Source organism: Gavia stellata, chromosome 1, assembly GCF_030936135.1.
Source record: "Gavia stellata isolate bGavSte3 chromosome 1, bGavSte3.hap2, whole genome shotgun sequence".
Lineage (NCBI taxonomy): Eukaryota > Metazoa > Chordata > Aves > Gaviiformes > Gaviidae > Gavia > Gavia stellata.
Genome location: NC_082594.1, coordinates 38,481,884 through 38,496,915, shown reverse-complemented (window position 1 = coordinate 38,496,915; position 15,032 = coordinate 38,481,884). Strand labels below are relative to the sequence as shown.

The window sequence follows — 15,032 nt, the reverse complement described above, 5'->3', positions numbered from 1 at the left end:
TTGTTTTGAGAGCAATCAGAATGAGGCCGTAACATTTATAGGTGGGAAAACTACAATCTTTATTTCCTTCATATGATAACAGAAAACAAAAAGAAGAAGGGTAATTGTAGTGTAAATGGCGGAACAAGGCCTACCACGTGACTAAGGAAATGCAGAATGGAAAAGGGAAAGCAAGGACTTGGCTTTGGGGAAAAAAATGTCACAAGATAAGCACTTAGGCTACACATTTTCATAATTTATTAAGGAAAGAAAATCCTACAAGTTAGAGAATAAAATTAAGACTTAAAGTTTAAAGTATTGCCTTGAGTTTATTTAATTTTTTTTCCACAGAACAAACTATGAAGTGAGTTAGGAAGGCCCTTAACGTTCCATGCTTTTCAATTGTTAATATAATCTTACATATTTTACAAGAAAAAACAAGCAGTTTTTATTTCTACAATGGCTTTTCAGTGAATTTTTTCATTGGGATTATGATATTTTCATTAAGTGACCCCTGCTACATTGAGGGAAATAGAAAGATACAGTATTGTAGTGTTACATACAAGATACTTAGAAGAACTCTAAAACAGTGGAATCCAAATGTAATTTTATTATTAAAAATATTTATGAATTGCATACCTAAGACATATTTTGCAAGCACTAAGAAAAAAAACAGTTTTAGTGTTCTTACATAGATTTATATGGGTATTGTACGTGATCATTGGAAAAAAATTCCCCACTAGCTTTTGGATTTACCTTATGTAAAACACAGCTTTATCTTCTATACTCTTAGCCATCAGAAAGATAAATAGCAGCATGTTAGGTGTCAGAGGGACTGAAAACTTACAAGGACTCAGGGCAAACTGGGTGATGGACAATACACAATCGATTATCAGGGAGTCTTAAGATCATCTAGTAACACTTTTTCCATTAAAATGGAAAGCACAACATATCCTGATAGTATCTGGCAGATTCAATCTACAGTCAAGAAAAAAAACCAAACAAAACCGAACAACCCCAAACAAAACACACCAAACCCACAAACCTTGTAGTAATGCAGTGGAGTTCAGTATTAGAGAGTCAGCAGGAATAGAGAGCAGAATGTTAACCAGCAGGGGGTGAAAAGAAAACAAAATTATATTAAACCTACTAACAGTGTAAAGAATTTTCATTAATTTACTATTTTTGATAATTATAAAGGTTGCCAAAAGTAAACCAGAAGCTCATGTGCTTAAACAATAGGTCAGGTCATCAAAATAAGATCACCGTGATATTTTGGCTTTTTTTCCCCAAGTGACTAGTTGAGCAACTTTTTGCTTTTCTTTTTTTTTTCTTCCTCCCAGTGGTATATTTTCACCAGTTTATATTTGTTGGAAAAAATTTAAATTCAACACATGAGTACCAAAAAGTGTGCTGGAGAAACCAATGAAGAATAATCAATTCTAACACATAGACTAAATTTATGCCTTTAAGTCAATTCACTAAACCTTTTCTTAATATCAACAACTCTTTCAGAAAGGAGTCTGAAAACCTGGCAACATTAGGACATCAGAACTCACATACAGTATATTTCTACATTAGTAACAAGTCTTCAATACAGATAGCTAAGAAAGACTTTGCTATCTGGAATTTACCTGGAAGGACTGAAATAAAACTCAGCATAACACTTCTAATAAACAAGTTCATTGTTGCTAATAACATCTATCAATGAAAGAAAAGTAATTATTGAAGTCAGTTTAAAATTCGTTTTGTTCTCTTGTAAAGAGGAAATACCACAAAGTTAATTCTTTGTCATAAGATTTAAGTAAGTATTAGGCAGCATGAGAACTTCATTTTGCATTTGTGTGTGCTATCTAGATTTATATATTAATACAAACACTGAGACAAAGAAAAGTGACCAACAGTGTTCAGCTTAAAAGACAAACCTGAGTATCAGAGCATGACTCCAATGGGTGATTAAGAACTGCAAATGCATAATGAGGACTAAAGTTTAGCATCCAAACACACACACAAAAAAAAAGTGAAGAGCAAGGACTAATCAACTTTCTCCTGCAAAAATCCTACAGCTACAAGGACCTTTTAGCAACAAAACAGTAAAACCTCAGAAAGAAACCATAAAAATTATCTTTACTGTAAAGATGTTGGTTGGCATTTATCTTATATAACTATAATGATCTAAATTTAGTTGTTTGAATTTCTGCTATTCACCTAGGCTCCCTTGAGAGAAAAAAGAACCTTGAGAAAAGTATCCTTTATTTCTGAATGGACTGAAAGGTTGGTGGAAAATCCTTATTTCTCCCCAGTAACAACTGAGGAAGCCTCAATGACTAGATCAGGATGCTGTGCTACTTCAGCAGCAGAATCCCCTCTCCATACATTGTCTCACCATCTTGTGTCAGCTTTAACAAACTAACTCTGAAATAAAAAACCAAATGAAACTGGGGAGGGGAAAAGTGGTCCATCTCATTCAACTCCTCTTGTGGCTACATGACTGCTGATCCAACATGGAGGAGAGGGAAGAGGAGGAACATGTAGTCAGAGGTAGGCAGAAGAGGCAGGAAGAAGGACCACTGCTTCAGGTTGGCACCTCACTACTAGATCAACTTAGTCTAAACACCAGCTCAAGTTCTTAGACTGAGAGCACTGACTTTCACAAGGCTAAAGTAGAGTAAAAGCCACTCAAGGTTGTGATCAAAAGTGTGAATAAAAGGCTTATTATTAACCCAGAAAAAGGGTCAAAATAAGTACAATCATACAGTTAAGAAATTAGCACCTTACAGCTCAGGTATTAGGATAAAAAGAAGGTGGGGAGGGAAGGTAAATTTTCATCAAAACAGCAATGAATCAGCTGGGAAGAGCTTCAGATATCTTTTTAAGTACAAAAAGGCCATCTCAGAGGCCATAAGGGCATCTGAGAGCTACAGCAAGAACACAAGTTAAAAGACCACTGGCAGGAAACAGTAGTTGACTGTTCAGCCTCTGCAGCAGTAGTAATATGGCTATATGACCCAGAGGTAAGAAATGAAAATAAACACAGTCAACTAATCATTAAGAAATCAATATACAAATATGAATACTTTTTGTGCAGCTTTTTATAGTTAAGAGTAAACAGCAAAGAATTGTGCACTCCTTATATTTAAAAAAAATTTTAAAAATCAGAATGTACCTCTATTTCCATGACATTCACAAATAAAGCTTTTTGAAATTTCCAATTTCCATAAGGCTAATACATTCTAAACCTCATAAAACAGATTTAAAAGGCATATACCTCCACCACAATATTTGGCAAAGAAGAAATCATTGAAACAAGAATAAAATCATAATACAAAATAAAGTGATACAGATGTCTATTTTTAGCCATACATACACACGTAGTAAAAACCTTCAGAATATATATATTTTAAAAGACTGTTTCCTAACCTTTACAGAACAACATACAACGTACATGAAATAAAACAGAAAACTGTTTTTAATAGGGTAAGCAACAAGTTTTAGAGAGAAAATATGCATAAAACTGTTTGGCTGACAGGTCAATTATTCATTTTCAAACAATACAATTGCAATTTATTATACAGGAAGGATACCACATGATAATACACTTTTATGAAGTTTCATATAGACAACTAAAAGTTGAAATTTTGTTTGTGTATTCGCTTAACTCTTTTTCTACAGACGCAATTAGCACTCTTTGCATGAGTAGGCATTAATTTCTGAAAGGTTACATATTTTATACAGATTATGTAGTTTATATTTTTTAATACAATTTGTTATCACATACCCATGTGTCTGCATGAACAGGCCTGATGTTGCTGAGAAGCACCTCTTCATAATTTCCATAATCACAGAATTTAACAACTGCAGTTGTCCCAGAAGAATGGAGAGCTTCAATTTCTGCCCGGTAGAACTTAAAAGAGAAATTTTCACATGTCATAAAATACTACCTGAAATACTACAAACAGCTTAACAACTACCTTTTCATATATATGTGTGTGTATATATTTTTAGTCTTAGTCAGTATTATATTTTGAATAAGATTTGTACCAGATATTAAACCAGATGTCATAAACTTCCACATGGTGGACTGCAAGGACACAGTAGAATGTATTTAGAATACTCACTGAGAAAATATGCAGCTTATGAAATTAGACTGAACATTTAAAAGACTTGTTTTCATTTCTCTGAAAGAACAAATTCATCACTAACACAAATGCTGTTTTATACAGAGAAGTGTTACTTTACGACTTTTTCTTAAAATACATTTCTCAGTAAGTGCCTATCAGCCATACACACTGTACAGACTAATATAAACCTATTTTAACACATAATAATATAAAAATATGATAAAACTTCCCCTTCAAAAAGTCCTTTTTCTAAACACAAAACTTTTTTTTTTTTACATTTATGCAAACACGGATCAGCTTTCCTGAAGATATTCAATCACTTTTATCTTATTGAACACAAATAAATCACTGCCTCCTAAGATGGTTAAGCTCAGTACTGTATTTAGTAATTTCAAAATTATCCTAGATGTGAGCAACAGCATTTACAACTACCAAAAAACCAATAACCCTCAAAAAAACCCCTTCTAATGTGATGCATACTTTTCAGGTAACAGTCTGGGATTACCTCCTATCTACTTAATTTGCAAGTTTCATACTTTCCAGAATTTCAAAAACTCATCTCACAGTAATTGAAATATGCTTCTCAAAATAGGAAACAATTCCATAATATGCCATTATATTTCACACTAATCCATCCACCCAAGCTTCGTATTCCTATTTCAGAGAGTCAACTCACTATATTTTGCCACTACCAAAAATTTTGCATGCCTTATCACCTGGTTTAGTCATACAGACAAGAGAGAGAAAAATAATGTCATGGTGCTGAGCTAACACTATCTACTTCCTGTAAAAAAAAAAGGAAAAAACCTTAAATAAATAACGTAAAATAATAAAAAAAGACAGAAAATTGTGGGAATAAACCCTATTCAAAGAACAATAATATTTAGGGTACTTCTCAGATTATCAGAAAGGGTCAAAAAACTGAAGAAACTACTTAAGAAGAGTGACAGAGAACTCCTGAACAGATAATAGCAAATCAAAGAAAATAGCCTAAAACTTTTTTAGCAAAGGAGGAGAAGATGAAAGGAAAGTGTCTTGCCACAAGAGAAATCTTATTAGTAGGAAAAACAGCTGAAGAGGAAGTATTTAAGCTTTTAAAAATCAGTAAAACAAAACTATCATGAAGCAGAACTCATTTGTTCCACAAATTCTTCAGCTAATAGTCTACTAGTAATAATAAAAAATAAGCCCTTTGCTGTTTCCTTTCTGCAATGACTGAAATAAAGACGGAGGTTTTTTGAACAGCCCCGTTCCTGCAGACTCTGGTCTTCCCTTGCGCTGGTAAAGGTTGCATGCTGACTTATTCTAGAAAAAGGCATATTCTAGATAGCACAGCATCCCATTTCTTGTTCCTTGGAAAAGAGTATGGGCACCTAGATCCATATTCATCCCTTCAAACTTTTGGCACTTAAGTCAAATGCTTCAGTAGGAGCTTAGTCATCCTAAACTCCACCTAGATGAGAGAAACAATCACCTTCAAGATGACTTAATTTAAGCACTTGAAGTTTCATGTAATAAATACAAGCGACATATCTCTTAAATTGAAAGAAAAAAAAAACAGAACAAGAAGAGAGCCAAGAAGCACACTACACACCTATGAACAAAGCCCTAAGTCTCTCTGCTAGCGTGCTAAATCTCCCACATGTACATAAGAAAACATCAACAGTACAATTTGAGGTACTTCTCATTTGGCAAAGGCATACCTTGTTGTCTTCCCAATAAAGAGCAAAACATTCATCCCCTGGTCTCCAACTTTTTCCATACTCCATGTGAATCAGTGGTTCTAATATTTTCTCTGGTTTGATGGGCCCAGATCGCCTTTTGGGACCAGTGTTGTAATACAACATTTTATCATCAAAAGATGGGATCGTAGTGGGTCCTGATGATTTGATAGGTCCTACTCGTCTTCCTTTCTGATGATGCTCAGTATCTCCATTTGGTACAGCATTAAAATTATCAGTTCTACCAGGATTTTGGTAATCATTATTAACACCAAAATGTTGCTCACTTTTTACCATAAAGGCTTCACTACTTATTGTTCGTGCCTTCCTGTCACAAAAATTTTCAGAATTGTGTATTTGGTTTTCCCTTTTCCCACGTTTCTGGTTATTGTTGTCTGTTGTATCTTGAGCAGTAGAGTTCTCCTTGAATTCTGTGAAAGACACCCCTTTTCCTACTCTGTTTTGCATACTGTTATCCCTTTTTTTGAATGTAGTATCAGTCTGATGAGTGGCTATGGGATAACCCAAATCCTTTGGCCTATCATTTCTAGGATAATGTCTGTCACTTTTATTTTTTTCATCTGTCCAATGTTCTAAAGAGCTGTGCCTTTCAGGACCTCTGTTTCTTGGTAACCCACCACCTTCCAAAGCCTGCCTTGAATTCTGAATATCCCTTTGAAAACGAGGGGGCTTTTCATTCCTTGGTTGTCTCAGGTCATTGCGAGAAATGTGTCTTGAATGATTCTCTTTGATGCCATTCTGTTCTGTATTCACAACTTTGTGCTGTACTTGATGAGGTGGCTGAAATTGCAATTTTGGTTCTACAAAGAAAAGAGTTGTTTCAATTATTAACATATTTCACAGAAACATATTTTAGAAATAGTGTTTCAGAACTTAACTGATAAAGCAACAGTATTATTTGGAAAAGTATGCAGTATTTACCTTTGTGATATAGAAATGCAGTGGTACACAGAAAATTTAGCAGAGACATTTGAACTGTAGTTTCTAGTTACTGGAAAACAAACACTACTCTGGGCTGTACTTAGAACCTAACCACCTACCAGTATGAGAAAAGCCAGGCATAAATTTCCAGGAGGTTCCTCTTTTCTCCCTATGGACATCAATAACTCACTTGAATAACAGCCATTTAAGACATAAAAAAAAATAATTCCAACATGGAGAAAGGAAGAGGGAGGAAAATGAGGAGAAAAAAGGAATACTTCTAATCTGAATTGAAACTTTCTGTAAAAATAAACTGTAACAGCTACTCAGCATAAAAGACAAAGGAAGAAATAGCAGTCATACAATGAGCACAGCTGACAAACCGTAGATAACGGGAATAGTAACAAAGCCCAGAACTCTGAAGACCCTGATCAATGAGCCGTAACAGGAACTGCTCAAGCATTACCTTCAAAAGATTCAACCAGAACTCTAAATTATGAGAAGAAAAACAAGATTATTATGAATCTCATGAGAAAGAGCAAACTTGCTATGGGATGCTGAGGAGGAGGGGAATTGTGGGGATCTGTGAAACGTTTTATGGAATCAATTTTTTTTCAGGCAAACATGGAATTTTTAATGGAATGTTTAAGTGAAGAGCTCAAGAAGGGGAAAGATCAAGATGAATAAGCCTGAGAAAATAAAGAAGGAATGAGATTAAACAGGACAGTTGCAAGTAAGCAGGCTCCTGGTCAATACACTTGCTGGGCCAACTCCTGCACATGATCACTGTAGCATGTCTCATCTCCTTATTAAATTCTGTTTCTAAAAATCTCCTGTGTGATTAAGTTCTCTACTGTGTGTGTGAGGGGACATGTTTTTAAACCTGCTGGCAAACATGAGCCAGTATAAAGTGGTAAATGGGACAAGAAAGACCTGGCAGCTGAATACTGGAGAGACCATGGGTCTGAAGGCCATCTACCAGAGAGACCACAGCTCTCGACTCAGATACTGGACAGACCTATGTAAGTACGCTCACGTAACCCTCCTGCAAACTTCAGGTTGTACTAGCCAGCAAGTTGGACAAGAGGTGTCTGAGATGGGTACCAGAGGTCAACGGTCTAAAGGGCCAGGAGAGACACATGTTAGTGTGTGCATGTGCATGGCTGGGTATGAGATCTGCTAGCAGACTTTGAACCTGACTGAAAAGGAAAGAATAAACCCATTAAAGTGATTCATGTTTATATGAGCAATTTTATGTCATGTGGGTATCATTCTCTTGCCTGTGTCCATCCATGGCAGTTGGCCATGTACTCTGTGCATGAGTCTGGTGTGCGTATACAGGCTTGGTGGGACTATGCACTCAGGCTCTCTGTTGCCTGGCCCTGAGTACACTCCTATGGGAAGGAAAACCTAAGAACTTCAGTTTACATGTTACCACTAGAAACAATGAATGCTGATACCTGACAACAAATATGTCAGTTTTCATAATTACTTGCTACATGGTAAGAGTTAAAATTAAAATGTAAACTTTAGCTTTTTTTTAAAAAAAAAAAAGACTTCCAAGCATCACATTATTATTAATAGTTAAGAGAGTTTTTATCAATTTAAATGACTAAATTGGCTAATAAGAATCTAATTTTATTTTTACATACACTTGATTTACCCTAACTTTTAGAAGTCAAAAAAGTTTGACTAAAATGACTTAGTGGGTTTTTTTTAAAGTTACATAAGCATACATGAGGCTTAGCATGATCATAATCTTGATAAAAACATATCTTACTGCAAAATTTATGACTTTGAAACCAATAATGTTTTTAATGCATACATAAATATATATTATGCAGAAAGAATCAAGAGTTTCATAAATATTCCTTTTATTTTTAGAAGGGAAAAGATTACTTCTGAAACCTTGTAACATTTTATTTTTTTTAGATGAAATCCTTCAAGTTTAAAAGTACCTCTTTATGTCTCCTTTAGAAATGGAACATGAAAATACTGTTTTTCTTCATTTTATATCTGTAACTTTTTTGTAAGTATCTTCATTACACTTTCCCACTTCTGTATAATACACACCAATCTTCTATATTTCCTATCATCTAGAAAGGTTTATCTTTCTAATTGCTTAACAGTCTTTGTTCATGACATTCTTAATTTATGCCTCTTCTCTGGTAGTAAAATCCTTGGGCTTCCACTCTTCCTATTCCCAACCTAAACTCTCATGTCTATTCCTAATGTTAACTACACATGAATGACTGAACTGTTTGATGACCTCTGAATGTTTACTGCCTTGTATACACCATTAAAAAAAGATGCGTATAAAATTCTGAAATACTTCATTATAGATCATCTTATTTAATATTTTGTAACATGAAATTCATTAAACAAAGTCACTTGCACAGGGGAAAATTGTTCCAACAGTAAAAGTAGAAATGGGCTAAAGACTAGATTGGGCATGTTAATATTTTGCTAGTTGGCAGGAATTTAGGATTGACTTAGAATTTAAATGTTTCCTCTCAAGGCATGTCCTTTGACCTTCTTCTAAATGAAGAAACATTTTCTGAGTTGAGATGAGCAGTCATCTCAGACAGCGTCTAGTTCATACAAGGACTCTGTATAACTGCAAGACTTATCCCCAAAGCATGCAGAGCAGTTATAATACTTTAGTTAAAGCCTTGAGGAAAAATTGAAACATATACATATTCTTCTATAAATGGAAAAAGTTTATTGAAATTTCTGTTCAATTTCATAGCAAGCCTTAATGAAAACAGCTAGTTTTATTAGACATGAAAAAATCTGGATATAATAGATCTCCGAGCAACCTACTTCTGTCACACAGCTGCAGAGATCTTACCTTTCTACCCTTCTTCCACCTCTTTGACCTGCTTTCCAATAAAAAGTTACAAGCATTCTCATGTGAGACAGCATTTTCTCTATTTAGAAAGGCAATATTAATCTTCAAAATCTAGAAAGAAATAATAATTCAGAACTCAAATGCTATTCATCTACTTAACAAGAATTACCTGTAAAATAGGACTTTAAGAAATTTCATTTAGAGCTATAACCCACTGTTCCACAAAGAAGCATGGGGATTTAAAACAGAGTAACTGCTAAGAAAAAATAGCAACACATTTAAACATTGGCATGAATAGCTCCACCCAGAACTAAGTAGTTAGGAAGAATTCTTATTACCTCCTTTTTTTTCAAGCAACAGAAATTTTAGCAGTATATTATTAGAAAAGGCCATCTGTTGCAGATCTATTTAACAATAACAAATTTCTCATATATCAGTTGCAAAAGCAGGACTACTGGATGATCAGATAAATTATTTCTACGCAACATAATGTGATCATGACACAAAAGCAACAAGCTGACTTTAAAGTGTGTCAGAACTTTCTGTTACAGAAGTTTTTTAAAATAGTATGGGAAAATTGAAATAATACTAAATGTTAGGCAGCATGGAAAGAGACTACAGAATTTCAAAACAGTGAACATGAGCATCTTTTTTCTGGGTCTATTTACTGTGACATGCAAAAGCTGCTCACAAAACACCTGACATTTTTCTACTCTAACCTTAAGAGATGTAAAATCTAGTAAACTGATGTCTTTTATGAAGATGCAGTTATTGTGCTAAAAACTTCCCAGGGGACTACTTCATATGCAACAGCCTTGAATGAGCAGGACATGTTAGCCAGTTAACGTTCAAGCACAACCCATTCACAAATGGAAACGGCCAAATAACTGTAAATGTTTACTTTGTCAACAGTAGTCAACAAAAAAAGCCTAGAAATGAGAATATTACAGGTTCTTCATGAGTTTGTGCTGTCTGGCCTGATCACCAAAACATTGAAGGGAATCTAAAGCTTCTTTAATAGAAAAAGTTAAGTGATGAGGGATGTTAGTCACAAATTGTCTACTGCAGCTGCTGTTTCTTGCTTCTGCTTCTTCTTGCCCCACCTCCAACAAACCATTAGCTAATGTTTCCAGAAAAGTAATAGTTCCTACAGGGCAGTAATAAACAAATATTAATTTGGCATTTAACAAGAAGATTTGGTATGCTATTCTGTCAAACAGCAAGATGCATCTGCCCAGTCACCATCATTGTAACCGGACGTTTGGGAACATGGTCTGGAAAAAAAACATTTCAAAATTAATGACAAGGCTTTAGTCATCTGCTGGGTAGTTTTAAGATGACGATTAGCGTTTCTCAGTTTGAAACCTTCACTCAGTTATTTTACTCATTTTAGTTTTTGTATGTGATGACCCAAGAAGACCATACAGAACCAGTCACATTCCCTTGCTTACAAGAAACCAGCAGGACCTGCTGCAGTTGGAAATCCCAGCCAACGCAATTTAAAAAGCACTGCTCCATGCATGATGGAATTTAAGTAGTACTGTTTCCTGTAGTGCTCTCCTATGGATTTTATCATGTTTAATAACGTAAAATAAACTCAAAGACAGCAACCCTTTCCACATTGGTGGCAATGATTTTGGTTTCTTCTTCCAACTTGAATTACATTTTTATGCAACTTCATGAAAGCATGCTTTGAGACAGCTACCCCTAAGGCATGTTCTATCTCATATTGGCCAAAAGATTAAAAAATTAGAAGGACTCTTTTTTCCTCCCAAGTTCCATCACCCCCAGATATTCAAATAAATTGTGTGACAAAGAAATGAAGCAAAACAATTTTTAATTATATTCTATTGCATTACCAACTTATTTCAAACCTTTAACTTATTTGGGGAATATATAAATCATAATGGACTAAAACAAGAAAGAGACTGTTGAAATTAAACAAGATGTAGTAGCACCAAATTGTCCAAACACTACGTTACCATATAAAAACAATACAAAAAACCCCCCCATATATCACACATCCTGGTTCACCTCAAGCATAAACAGTTAAGTAGGAGAAGGAGAGAAATTCAAATCTGAAAGCACAGAAATGCCCTGTTCCTTTGGAGATCTCTGGGGCTGGGTCCCCAAGAGTTTGGGTGTGTGTCCTTCTGCTTGCAATAAATGCTTACTCTCCACTGAAGCCCTATTTCTTCTGAGGGATGTTTGGGTGAGGAGTTAATATGAGACAGTAAGAAAACCTCTGCCAAAGGCAATCGTTTGCAAACCCTCCTACAGGATCAGCATGTCTTTTGTTACTTCTCTCCTGCAGACAACAGTGGTGGCAGAGAACATAAGGGTAACTGCAGCTAAATCAGGTGGGATGCTCAAGATGCAGAGTGAGCAGAGGCAAGAGTGCACGTGATACTGATGTTACACAGCATCATTCAAACCACTACAAGAGTATGGTCCATACTCATGGAAGGTATACTTGAAGAAGAAAACTGATAAATGACTTTGTTGCGAAAAGAGAGAAAGCAGTCTGGGAAAAAAAGTCTTTGTTGAGAAGCTAGAAAACCTCAATCCAACACAGCTAACGGAAAAAATACAGGTCTATTATGTCTTATAAATAGCTACTTGGAAAGCAAATTTAGATAGCTCTCTATATGGCAAGAAAGGCATAGTATTATACAGCAGTCAGAAGCTGAGTATAGAAAATTCAGATTTGAAATGAAAAATTGGGGTTTTTTTAAATGCTGATCTTAAATTGCTGAAACAATTAACCTTGGAGTAGATTTAATTCACCATCTTTAAATCAAAACTGCATGTCTGAATTTGTATTTCAGTCAAATCCTAACTAGTGGAGCAAGAAACACAGACTACAGCCTATGACTCCTGTCTGCTGAAGTGGCCCTATTAACAGACTACGCAGACATGCTACCTCTCACTTGCTTTTTCTGTGATCCCATTATCATTGTAGTTTGTTGCACAGGAGGTTCATTTTAACAGGAAGAGCATGAAATGTCTGTCCCAAGCACAGCCTGTCTCTTTCAAGGACTGAAGAGGCAATTCTGCACAATCTGAAATTGAAAATGTTCTGGCCTTCTACAACCTGGGTCAATGCTCTAAACAAAATGATGGTTACGTTTCTCACCATCTACCCCATTTAGTAACAAATAAATAAATAATTATTAAGAAGTTGATCTTTGCTTGAGTCTTTCAAAGACAGATATGTCTGCCAAAAGCTTTTGTGGCTTTTGATCTCGAGCAGATGGAAGCACCAGCCTGTTCTGAGTCCCCAAAAACCAAAGAGACAGAAAATGTCAGAAACATGCCTGGTTCTTAGCATTTTGTCCATTATTCCTTAATTCTACAGTCAGAGCTCTTGGCACTGTTTTGTCCTTCCTGATAATCCTTGAGTTTACTTATTTAAGCTGGCAGATGGATGAATTGTTCCTCACAACAAAAGAAAAATAATAATAATAAGATTAATGGAAAACATCTTGTGTGTTCAGTAGCAGAAATAATCCAAGTGCAAGCAAAGGCAGCTAGTTGACAGCAATTTTGTCTACTATTTTTGTTATCTCTCACAGTCAGCAGGTTTCTCTCTCCAACCAAAACTCAAGCTACTTAATTTCAACACAGAAATATTTTCATAGTTGCCACCAACCATTCACAGTTAAAAATAAATAAATAAATACCCAGTATAAAACTATGGGTTTGTTTGTTTGAATTGTTTGCATTTCATTTAAATAAAGTATGTTTACTATATGCTATGTTTACAATTAAAGAACTAGCAGATCATGGAGTCAGGTATGTAACACTTGACAGCTGTAATTACTTAGAACAATTTTTCATTAGCTCTTAAAAAAGGAGACAACAAAAAACCTCACAAGACACCACTTATAGGGCAAAAGACTAACACCTTACTTTCTTATAACTAATTTGTACTTCTTAAAAAAAAAAGTAAGAAAAAGCTTAATGATGTCTTGTTTCTAAAAAGGAATATAAGTACCTCCTAAACAAAATACAAAGGTATTTCAATTCATAAATATTTTTCTATTTCATCTAAATCCAACTATGAAAAGGCACCAAATCAAAGATAACACATTAAACAACTGTTCTGCAGCTCCTGTTCACAAACAGAACCACCTAGCCTGGCTACTGCAAATCCAGAAATGAATTTAGAAATTCTCAGCTGAGGTTTCAGGTGCAATTAGAAACACTACATAAGAAAAACAAGGAGGGATGCACAGAGAAAAGCAAATCAATCTTCTGTGTGCTTGAAAAGAAACAATTCTTCTTTTCAGACACTTTCTCCCCAGGTCACATAAGCAGTTTTTGAAGAAAATGTGGCACGGCATAGAATTAAAAAATATTTATCCCTGTTCAGCAAAAGCACCTTTTAGTTTTGCTTCTACATAGATTCTCAGTCATTTAGAAGAAATTACAATCTGTCTGAAGGGTATAGAAGCCTAATACTTGTGATAATGATAAATATGGCCATTCCAGGTAATCCTGATCATATCTAATAGTGTAATAGTAGGGGTACGGTCACTTATCCAAAACCACTATCTCTATACAGAGGCCACCTCTCTGAATATCTAAAACACAAACTGGGATTTTAGAGACATATGGGACAGCAAGGTGCCAGAAATACTGCAGAACAATCAATCTTCTTTTATATTCAGTGGAGGCTGTACTATGCTACATATAAATGCAGAAAAACCTGCCTGGGCCCTCCTTAGTACAGTAACTATGCAGAAAAATCAATGAAGAGACCTTATTCTTGGCTATATAACATTACATATTTGAGTTGTTTCTAGCTGTTTCCCTGATGTGTCTTTCACTTCTGACTACTACTTTTTTAATGCTAAGAGAGAACTACATGTGTCTACTGCTAACAACTGACAGGATCAAATGAAATGAAAAAGGTGTTAGTAATATATATCCTGTTTTCTGCAAACACTTTTATGCAGACATCATGATGAAAGAGTTCACAATGGTAAGTATAATCACTGCAGATTCATCACCACTCTGCAAACACTGTCAACACTCACATCATCTCAGTTTGCATAGAACTTAAGACAACTAATCATTAAGAATTTAAATGAGATTATTTTCAGCCACAGAGGTATAAAAATGGCAGAAAAATAACACTTTCAATAAATTATTTTTAAGATGTGTTTGAATTCAGCAGACTGCACAAACTCAAAGTTGTCTTAAACTTCACAAATTAAAAAAAAGCACTTTTAAGAGACAAAAAGCCTGCGATGTATTGCCTACGTATTTCTTGAAATATCCATTTGAAGTACACTCTGCAAGATAAAAATAAAAGCTGTCAGAAACAGAGGCACAATCCTATGGGTTAGACACATTCAGTAAGGAAAATAAAAACTAATAAAATGCAACTGAGAAATCACTGTAAAGCCCATT

The 15,032-nt window shown here is 35.0% G+C and overlaps 1 protein-coding gene across 2 annotated transcripts in view; it reads right to left on the bottom strand.

Moving 5' to 3' along the window:
• The window catches only part of TDRD3 (tudor domain containing 3), a 115,910-nt gene that overhangs the window by 21,229 nt on the left and 79,649 nt on the right, over positions 1–15,032 (bottom strand). For both annotated transcript variants that reach the window (XM_059818446.1, XM_059818453.1), the window contains exons 11-12: positions 5,804–6,642; positions 3,758–3,883 (exon numbers count right to left, since the gene is read on the bottom strand). In XM_059818446.1, coding sequence (XP_059674429.1) covers positions 3,758–3,883; positions 5,804–6,642 — 965 coding nt within the window. The remainder of the gene's footprint in view (positions 1–3,757; positions 3,884–5,803; positions 6,643–15,032) is intronic.